The sequence below is a fragment of the Salvelinus sp. IW2-2015 genome, linkage group LG17 (assembly GCF_002910315.2).
Source record: "Salvelinus sp. IW2-2015 linkage group LG17, ASM291031v2, whole genome shotgun sequence".
Taxonomy (NCBI): domain Eukaryota; kingdom Metazoa; phylum Chordata; class Actinopteri; order Salmoniformes; family Salmonidae; genus Salvelinus; species Salvelinus sp. IW2-2015.
The window spans coordinates 16956862-16968472 of record NC_036857.1 but is presented as its reverse complement, the minus strand read 5'-3'; the positions used below and the strand labels follow the sequence as shown (position 1 = coordinate 16968472).

Sequence of the window (11611 nt, the reverse complement as noted above, 5' to 3'; positions counted from 1 at the left end):
GAGCAAGGAGGCCTACAAACCTGACTCAGTTACACCAGCTCTGTCAGGGGGAATGGGCCAAAATTCACCCAACTTATTGTGGGAGCTTGTGAAAGGCTACCCGAAATGTTTGACCCAAGTTAAACAATTTAAAGGCAATTCTACCAAATACTAATTGAGTGTATGTAAACTTCTGACCCACTGGGAATGTGATGAAAGAAATAAAAGCTGAAATAAATCACTCTATTATTCTGACGTTTCACATTCTTAAAATAAAGTGGTGATCCTAACAGACCTAAGACAGGGAATTTTTACTAGGATTAAATGTCAGGAATTGTGAAAAACTGAGTTTAAATGTATTTGGCTAAGGTGTATGTAAACTTCCGACTTCAACTGTAGGCCTTTGCTGTAGACACTGTGTTTACTGTGTACGGCCACAGGCGGTGAAAGGGTTGGTACGCAACATGATTTTCAGAAAATTCKATGCAAAGATGATGATGCGGTGGGGATAAGACCTGAATAAAACAATGCTGGCTTATACAGCAGGATTTCCTGAGTTGGTAGATTAGGGTGGAGGTTGTTAATGGGCTGCTTTAAACAATAGATTTTAGCCAGATTAAAAACACCACTTTAAGGAATTTATGGGTCTAGATACCATTGGGCAAAATATGTAAAGGGTGGGGGGGTGGGCAGAACTATCCAAAACAGATCTAGTAGAGAGTAAATATAATGATGCTTGAATGGTACAGATGGCATTAGTGAAGACAGCAACTATTTTGACATATTACTGTTGTTGGTGTTGTCGCTGTTAAACACTTATACTTTGAGAGAGAGAGCGAGCAGCTCTTTAAAAGGACCTGGACGTCTAATCCTGCCTGACCAACGGTCTCTCTGAGATAGAGGATGTGGTGAGCTGAAACATGACCAGTAGGAGGTAGAGAGGTGCTGAATTGCCAGATATGCAGGATAAGGATTAAACTGAGCCTACTTGACAGGGCCTCTGCATCTGTGTGTGTGTGTGTGTGCGGGAGACGATTAGCCAACCGCGAAGTTGTTGTTGCGTTTCCACCCCCCCCTCAGTAAACATATGGACACCCATATGCTGCACAGGGCACCGTCAACACGCAATAACCTACACAAACACGGCAAGACGATACACACCACTTACCATGAACAACGGTGACCAAACATGTCATTGTGAACACTTGGTTATTATACACACACACACACACACACACACACACACACACACACACGTGACAAAACACTCTACAAAACACATTCACATGTGACTACATTATTAGAGAGTATCCAGATGACCCAGCCTCTATCCAGATGATCACAGACTGGGCACACATACATAGTAATGAACATCCTGTATTAAGGAAAATCACAGCACATCCACCTCACTTCCCCAAATCTGTATTCACACTCAGCCACTATTAATTACCTTATAACACACTTCAATGAGGAGGAACGTGAGACTTGTGAGGGAAAAAACATGTATTTGCAGGATCTATTAGATGTACCTATATAATTATCTGTAGCTTCATAATAGGAGCTTAGTATAGGAGCTTAGTGATCGTAAAGAGCTCTCTGCTTAAAGGAATAAAGGCGGCATATTGCTGTGCACATATGGAGGGTTGAAACTACAAGATAGTTTCACCACTTCCCCCGCCTCAGGGATGGTTCCTCTCTTCCACGTTCACTCACCGCAGCTGGTCTGGGCYTGTAGTTAAGGACATGGGATAGAGATAAACTTGAGGAACAGAATAGACCTGTATTGTTTCCAATCATCTTTGCTTCTGAGTAACTTGGTCACAAGGCATAAGYCAAAGAAGAAACCACAGTAGCTTATGATGCCCCGATCTGCTGGGGAGGGGTGGAACCAACCATGACTAAGCAGTTTTGGGGTTTCTATATAAACCTCTTGCGTTTTCTGTATTATTGGGCTCTCAATGATCACCTATGGGTGGTCGTTGACCAGATCCATTATTGCAATAATTAAATCGATATTAAAGGTTGATTGTTTGAAGAAATTGAAAGTCTTTTCTCCCTTGCTTGATTAGAATTTACATGACATTCTGCTAACATGCTAATCCCATTATTAAGTGGGTTAATTACAATACAGCAAAACTCTGGCAATGCAAGGCCTGTACTACTCGATAAGAACCCCCCGACCCCATGGCAGTGTGTGCCTAACAGTGGCTCTCTCTCTGCTTTAAGCCCTCAGCTGAGCCACCTGCTCGGCTACTCTCTCGGTCTCTGACATTAAATGAATCCCATTAGCTGTGCTGCTGAGCCCAGATCCAATCCCTCCATCACAAATTATCAGTAAAATAAAGCATCATCATGGAAGCCAGCCAACTTCTTGGCTCCCCCAATATCAGTTTGGGACAGATTGAATGCCTGCATTTTTCTTAAGACGGACCAGGTCTTATGAGACGCGAGACAGACTGTAGTGCTTTGGATGACATCACTGAGGACTCACTCACTCACTCAAGAAAGTATTCATACTCCCTGACATATTCCACATTTTAATGTGTTTCAGCCTGAATTCAAAATGGATTCTACCTACATGTACATATTACCTCGACACCAATGCCCCCACACATTGACTCTGTACGGGTACCCCCTGTATATAGCCCTGCTATTGTTATTTACTGCTGCTCTTTAATTATTTGTTATTCTTATCTCTTACTTTGTTTTTGTATATTCTTAAAACTGTATTGTTGGTTAAGGGCTTGTAAGTAAGTATTTCACTGTAAGGTCTACACCTGTTGTATTCGGCGCATGTGACAAATACAATTTGACTTTACTTGATTAAATACTCCATAATGAAAAAGGGAAAACATGTTTTTTGAAATCTTGGCAAATATATTGAAAATTAAATACAGAAATATCTAATTTACCTAAGTATTCACACCCCTGAGTCAATACTTTGTAGAATCACCTTTGGCAGCGATTATAGCTGTGAGTCTTTCTGGTTAAATCTCTAAAAGCTTTCCACACCTGGATTGCACAACATTTGCCCATTTATCTTTTCAAATTTCTTCAAGCTCTGTCAAATTGGTTGTTGATCATTGCTAGACAACCATTTTCAGGTCTTGCTATAGATGTTCAAGTAGATTTAAGTCAAAACTGTTAGGCCACTCAGGAACATTCACTGTATACTCACTGGTCTTTGTGGTTGAATCAGTGTTTGAAATTCACTGCTCGACTGAGGGACCTTACGTGTGGGGTACAGAGATGAGGTAGTCATTCAAAAATAATTTTAAACACTATTATTGCACACAGAGTGAGTCCATGCAACTTATTATGTGACTTGTTAAGCAAACTTTCACTCCTGAACTTATTTAGGCTTGCCATAACAAAAGGGTTGAATACTTATTGACTCAAGACATTTCAGCTTTTAATTAATTTGTAAAAACAATTTAAAACATAATTCCACTTTGACATTATGGGGTATTACGTGTAGGCCAGTGACAAMAAATCTCAATTGAATTCATTTTAAATTCAGGCTGTAACACAACAAAATGTGGAAAAAGTCAAGGGTGTGAGTACTTTCTGAAGGCTCTGTATAGAGGGGCTCTGTTGTGTTTTGCCCCATGCATAACAAGCATGAAGAAGAACGAGGGGTTGCGGGCGTTACTTTCATATTATGTTTTTCCCCTTTGCTTTAGAGCTGGGTCTTGGAGCAGCAACAGTCAATGTTCTGTTGAATGTATCTTCACTGTGTGTAATGAATGACATCAAAAGTACATCTAAACCAGAATTGTGATCAACTGGTTGGATATAAACTTTTGACTAATTTATTCACCATTTCCCTACCTTGATCTACTCCTGTATTTCCTAGAATAAGGCTGTAACGTAACAAAATGTGGAAAAACTGAAGGGGTCTGAATACTTTCTGAATGCACTGCATTACAAACTTGCACAACTTACAATATGTTKCGAATTTGCAAAACGTATGATATGTTACGATTTCCAATTTGTTGTGGCTAACGTTAGCTATGTGGCTAGGTTGCTAACGTTAACTAGCTGGCTAACGTTAGCTAGGGGTTAAGGTTAGGGGAAGGGTTAGCTAAAATTGTTGCTATACGTTCGCGTTATACATACACCCCGACCAACCACCCTCCTTTTGTTTTTGCCTTAATTAACCTTCGGTCTTTTATAACCATACCAAACGTGACATATCAAAACGAACTTGAGTGTCCCGATTTACTATGAGACCAGGCTGATCAATAAACTGTTGGATTCATAATGAAACCTTATACGCATATGCTTATTGCAACGGACGAGTGCAATGTTTCGTAATCTTGTACAGTAAAGATGGAATGTTGTATGTGTAAGTATGTCTAAAATGCTAATGGCGTGATCTAATGAAMTATGGWTGAGTTTTGGTATGATGAGMTSTAGAAATARAAATGACTGGCTATATTTCGTGCATATGGCATATTTGGTCAAAGGAGAACTGAAACCGACTCAGCCTCCTGCTTGACACCAATCTAGCGAATTCAAAACAACGCCAATGGGATTCATAGTTCAAATAAACTAATTACGACTCAGTGGGTTTCTCTAAAGACGTCTGCTCTACCACATGAGCTGTGTGACTACAAAAGGCATAAGTGTCTGAATTAGGCTAAGTAGCGAGGCCTAAACAGAACTGAGAAAGACCATCAATGGCTCTTTGTATCATCCATTTCTCCTCATCTCAGTTACCAAGAAGTAAAACTGTCCACGTGAGATTAGTTTCTCCAAATCCTCAGTGGTAATGGCGGGAACACATTAGTAGATTCATCTTAATGAATGTTCTGTCGGGATGAGGGTTGCGTAAGAGCCCGTCTGTTCACTCAGTGGTTTTCCTCGTCACGTCTGCCCTCCATTCATCACGTTACTGTATGTCCTCTCTAGCCAAGGCCAGAGATGTCTAAAGGGTCCATCACATCACTGCAGGCCAACTGACTTCAGCTGAGTCACATTCTTTCATTCCACTTAAGACTAAATACTCCATTACTTAAAGATGTCTCAGAGAGATGTCTCAGAGAGATGTCTCAGAGAGATGTCTCAGAGAGATGTCTCAGAGAGATGTCTCAGAGAGATGTCTCAGAGAGATGTCTCAGAGAGATGGCTCAGAGAGATGGCTCAGAGAGATGGCTCAGAGAGATGGCTCAGAGAGATGGCTCAGAGAGATGGGTCAGAGAGATGGGTCAGATTAATAACGTGTTAGTATTGGAGTGACAGAGATCCCTCCAAAAGAACCACTTCGTATTCAAACAATTCCCTGCATGGACCACACACACTAAACGTGTGTTGACCATCAGCCATTTTGGGCCAAATCCCCCCATTTCAAAACCTCCATTATCATTCATGTACAGGACTCAACTACTGAGATATCTAATCCTGCATTTGCCTTTACCTGTCTGTACTGTTTGTTAATATAGAGAAGTTAATGTGTGTGTGTGGGAGTAATTTCATCAATAGTGAACTAACTAAATAATAGGCTTTTATTTCCCTCACCACAAAGTGGCAGCGTGGTGGTCTGTGTGTTTACTACTATCCCATCACCACACCCAGCATATGTATCAATCTCCTTACTTGTAATAAGTAGAGGATAAATATTTTAAAAAGGTAGTTTTGCAGTCTCATCAGGTAGCTAGCGTAAGTCCTACTCTGGGGTTGAGTAGTTTGTAAACAACCTGCAAATAACAAGACCAATAAGACGATGGGACTTATGGGACACACTGCTGTCCACTAGTGTTTTCAAAGGCCAGAAATAAAACATTTGGCCTTGTGTTTACTCTCTGGACAGCTTTCAGGCCTTCAAGTCCAGACTTAACTACTTTGTTTCAAATAAAGAGTTAAGTATAAATTCGACCTTATAACTTTTTCACTCCAGATGTAGCCCATCTCTTTATGTGATAACGCAAAGTAATTACCTTTAAGTTTAAATCAAACAACCTTGAACATTTTAAAAACCAAACAACATTAATCAAATCACATTTACCACAATAAGAGAAATGAGTAAATGGCAAGCATCCTGTCACTGAATCTACTAAATGTATCTTTACTCGATCAAGTGAGTGGGATGAATCCCTGCATTCCACTAAGAAAGCACTGGCCACTGTTCTTGGCCTGAAGTCTCCAGGAACAGCAGAGCCATCCATCCTGAGGACTGTCTGAAGGGCTCTCTTCTAATGAAGGACGTTGCTGAGCCAAACAGCATACATGCCCAATGTTTAATCAATACCGTAGAGAAACTGAGGTGGGAGTCGAAGTGAGAGGGGGAAGGAGTCTCTGTCAGACTGTATTGTACTGCAGTAGTTCCCAAAATTTGTGGTTATTGTACCACCAACTGAATTTTGCTCTGCCCCCAGAAGTACCCCCTCATGTGCATTTTACCAGTAGGCCTATGGTCTCATGAGTATTCTCAAGTACTCCCTGTGGATAGAGGTCCTAGTACCCCTGGTTGGGAACCACTGTTGTACTGTACACATAGGGTTCTACACTAACCTTTTACACTGGTGGCACCTACTATTTTTGCCATCTTTTAAATGAGCATGTCCTTGTGTTCTTACATTGATTTTGATATATTTACTGTGACAGCAAAGAAAAGAGACTGTTAAGATAAAGTGCTAAATGTATTTATTGCCAATTTCAAAGTGCCATGTGTTCTTTCCTGCGAAATCCTGCAGAGGGCAGAATTGGAAAAACGATACATGATACCAAAACGATAACACAAAAAAATATATATTTCCCCCAGTTTTTACAGGTTTTCACTCTCAAAATGGGATGTTCGAAGTCCATAACAATGCTTAAACCATATTCTTTGTTGTTTTGTAGTTACCCTTTAATTCAGGTGTGCACCAGCCAGACAGTTGTGTTTGGCCAGCAGTGTTTCTATAGCACACTTGTGATGGAATTTTCAAAAGAAAATGGTCACTGGATTGATGCAAATAATTATGATTATGCCAGGTAGACATAGGCTACTTTGTAGTTACCTTTAAATTACCTTTCAATCTGCCTGAAAACTGTTATCATTAGCATCGCTAACAGCTACACAAAGTGGTAGCCATATAGGCCCTACGCGCACTGCACACATCAGGGCTCGACATTCAGGTAAATTTGCCAGTGTCACACCGGTCCAATGCCAACTGAAAGCTACTGGCTCGAATGAAAAAAATACTGGCCCGGGTCAAGAGCTGACAGGAAAGCAAATTATGCTTTCATAGTTTTAAGAATATATTACCTTTCATTTACAGGCTGAGCAAGTAGCCTTTACAGGGTCAAATTCAAGGACATTTTCAAGCACTTAATTGTATTTTCCAAGGACCAAGATTGTATATTTGTTGTAATAGCCTACAGAAAAAACACCCGTCAATTGAAACGGCAGGAAACAAATGAAAGTGCCTTCATCTCTCATTAAAACGGATCAGAATGAAAACATGAATAATTATATTGGAGCAGTAGAACTTCTAAATCAGCTACCATAACTTCAATGACTTTTCAAAAGATCAAATAACCAAGAGGAAATGTATGATTTTCAAAAGTACGCCATTCCATGATGACTGAATTGTACATCGCAAATATTCAACCAAGACTTATAACTTTTTAAATACCTGGTTTGCATACCCATTCTTGCCTCATAACTTGGAACATCTTTCCTACCGCTGTCGTTCTTCATTGAGTTGCTCAATTATATAGCCTAGGTTAAAAATAGCATTATTGCAATATTTCTTTCACTGGCCCACTGATGGGGATGATCGACCTCCCCTGTAAGTCGATCTCTGACGCTTCATAAAGTTGGGTTAATTTTTGGTCAATTGCACATTACTGTTTGAATAAAACATGATAAAGAGAGCAAATTGTGATCCAAAAACGAACATGACCAGGTAAAAAAAATGTTTGCTGGCACCCTTGCGACCAAATAAAAATGTGTGTTGCACTGCCAAGTCAAACAGTTGCAAATGCGACTGTTTTAGTTGCAGTACTGAACCCTGGTACAGAATATGAGAGCTGGCCGTCAGTGTCAAATACATTTGATCTATTCTCTCGTTAAAATGTAAACCGGGGGTCCTACTATCCAAACTGCTTATTGTTTTTTTTTTTTTTTTCAAGATGAAGACTGAACTTTTCAGTAGTTCAGGCTACTCTAACCCTAAGAACAGAACAACCAGTTTTAATTGAATAGCCCTAAACCTAAGCAGCAGGGGCATACAGCCATTGAAGGGTTGGTAAGCTTGTTCTCTGACACAGTTCCTCTATCTTCACCTAATGTCTTTCGCAATGATCTCCAAAAGGCTTCACTCATTTGAGGAAACTAATTATGCGATGAAATGTGTGCCGATCACAGATAAGAGGGAATCGGTTCCACATAAGGAATTACTGTACTATTGGCCAACAGTATTCTGCTTGGCATCATGGAACATATTTGCTTAAGTGTCGTTCTCCCATTTTGAGTTTTAGCTCCTGGCCAGATGATCAGCCCGTGTCTGTGTAATACTAAGTGTATTATACTACATGAATGGAGAAATCCACCAGTGAAGCCCAGAAACACACTCACCAGCGAGCACACAAAGGAATACAGGGGTTTGAGCTGGCTCTTCACTGGTGGACTAGTAGAAGAATTCTGTGCCCCATTTTAAATTCAGTGTGCCATGAGTATCACCCAATATTATAAAGGGAACTGTCCACCCAGCTGACATTCAGACAGTGCCTGTATCGGTTCCACATCGCTTTACTGTGAACTGATACAGAAGACTGGATGAGGAGAGAGGAGGGGATAATTCACATACTTGTATAAAAGTGATAATGCCCTCGAAGCCATTGTTTGGAGGATATATTGGCACGGTTTTCCGGCCCTCGACGACAGCCATGCCAATATATCCTCCAAAGATCGGCAAATCTCTGGCATGATCACTTAATTAGAGAAGGCGGGCAGAGCAGACAATGGGAATCAACTTAGGGGAGTCGGGGACACAGGGACAATTAGAACGGTCCCTTTCAAATTAATCTGGCACAAGTTATTATTTGAAAAGTAAAACAAATTGTAATCAAATTCAGCAAATCACACACTGTATTTTGAAGCTAATTTTAATACAAATCAACCCAAGTGAATCTGGAGATAGGGTTTCGAAGGAATGGAGAGTTTGGGGGGGGGGGGGGGGGCATGGTACTCACGGTTGGGAATGGGCTGTCTCATAGCGCTCAAATGCGTGGCCCAGGTCGTGTTTGTTGTTCATGTAGCACTGCGTGCACAAGTCGTAGTCAAAGCACACCTTGCACTTCCAGCGCATCCCCATGATGCCATGCTTCTTGCAGCTGTCACAGATGATGTTGGAGTGGCGCACACCTGAGACAGAGAAAAGGGGAAAGAGAAAGAGCGAGAAAGTCAGAGCGAGGTTGAAGGAGGTTAAGACAAGCCAGTCCAGAATTAGTTCAAAGTACAGCAAATGAGAAGAGTTGACTGATGACAGATGACGAGAAATGCTGATCTTCCTCCCCCTTCTCACTCTCCTTCTCCTTCTCCTTCTCTTTGCTTTCGCTACATTAATTGAAGCCTTATTGACTTCTGAGGTAGAACAATTCTGTTTTAATGGAGCAAAATGCAGATGAATCCTGCATTAGCACTTGGCATTAAATTCTAATACAGCCGATTCTAAAACAGGGCTGTATTGCCTGTCTCCTGCTTGAGTCAAGAGAAATGGAGATGGAGAGAGATGCCCTTTGCTCTGCGATGGTAAGTAAACATGAGCTTGAGGAACCTTGCTTGAGTCACAAAGATGAGACCAATACCTAAAAATAACAAATGATATACAAACAATACATTAGATACAGTGCATTTGGAAAGTATTCAGACCCCTTCCCTTTTTCCACATTTTGTTACGTTACAGCCTTATTCWAAAAATTATTACATTCGTTTTTTCATTCATCAATCTACATACAATAGCCCATAATGACAAAGAGAAAACAGGTTTAGACATTTTTGCACATTTATAAAAAAAACAAAAAACAGAAATACCCTATTTACGTAAGTATTCAGACATTTCCTATGACACTCCAAATTGAGCTCAGGGTCATCCTGTTTTTATATGTTCCTGTATTATGTTCCCCTAATCCTACCACCCTTCCCCTAATTGGAGTAAATCAATGGACAACAACACTTAGGCTTCTACTTCCAGCTTAGTCATACTATATACATTTTACAGACACAATGCATTTGACAATAGTTCACTTTTTTTTCATTTTGATCCCCTCTGTCAGCTACCCTCAACCCCTCCCATCTATGTCTGAAGACCATCCAGTTTTGATTTCTATTTGCAATATACTTTTTAACTGTGCTGTTTCACAAAAGTTCTGAACCTATAAACATTTTACGGACCAGTATATTTTACATTAGTTATCTTGTTGTTTTTAGTCTCCCCTTTCAGCTCCACTCAACCCTTCCCATCTATCTCTTAACACCATCCAGTTTTGATTTCCATGTTTCACACAAGTTCTGAACCTTTCTATTCTCATAGTTTCTACAGATTGTAAATTAAAGATTTTTTTCTTCTAAAAGTATTATATTATTGATCGATTGACTATAAACTTTTCAAATCACCCAGCAGTGCAATTTACAGAGTTAGCTCCAGGTAAATGTTGCAATTCTTCAGCCATTCCTGAACCTGCGACCAAAAACAAGCTACATGTGGACATTACCAAAACAAATTATCTAATGATTCTGTCTCTTCGCAGCAAAATCTGCAGAGCTGGGATGGTTGTATCCCCATATATATATATATAGTTGAAGTCGGAAGTTTACATACACAGGAGTCATTAAAACTTGTTTTTCAACCACTCCACAAATTTCTTGTAAACAAACTATAGTTTTGGCAAGTTGGTTAGGACATCTACTTTGTGCACGACACCAGTAATTTTTCCAACAATTGTTTACAGACAGATTATTTCACTTACAGTGAGGGGGGAAAGTATTTGATCCCCTGCTGATTTTGTACGTTTGCCCACTGACAAAGAAATGATCAGTCTATAATTTTAATGGTAGGTTTATTTGAACAGTGAGAGACAGAATAACAAAAAAAAACAGAAAAAATGCATGTCACAAATGTTATAAATTGATTTGCATTTTAATGAGGGAAATAAGTATTTACCCTCTGCAAAACATGGCTTGTACTTGGTGGCAAAACCCTTGTTGGCAATCACAGAGGTCAGACGTTCTTGTAGTTGGCCACCAGGTTTGTACACATCTCAGGAGGGATTTTGTCCCACTCCTCTTTGCAGATCTTCTCCAAGTCATTAGGTTTCGAGGCTGATGTTTGGCAACTCGAACCTTCAGCTCCCTCCACAGATTTTCTATGGGATTAAGGTCTGGAGACTGGTAGGCCACTCCAGGACCTTAATGTGCTTCTTCTTGAGCCACTCCTTTGTTGCCTTGGCCGTGTGTTTTGGCATTGTCATGCTGGAATACCCATCCACGACCCATTTTCAATGCCCTGGCTGAGGAAGGAGGTTCTCACCCAAGATTTGACGGTACATGGCCCCGTCCATCGTCCCTTTGATGCGGTGAAGTTGTCCTGTCCCCTTAGCAGAAAAAACCCCAAAGCATAATGTTTTCACCTCATGTTTTGGACGG

The 11611-nt window shown here is 40.4% G+C and overlaps 1 protein-coding gene across 1 annotated transcript in view; it reads right to left on the bottom strand.

The window, feature by feature from the left end:
* The window catches only part of LOC111976553 (E3 ubiquitin-protein ligase MIB2-like), an 84301-nt gene that overhangs the window by 48374 nt on the left and 24316 nt on the right, over positions 1-11611 (bottom strand). The window contains 1 exon segment of the mRNA XM_024005475.2: positions 9160-9331. Within this exon segment, the coding sequence (XP_023861243.2) occupies positions 9160-9331 (172 nt within the window).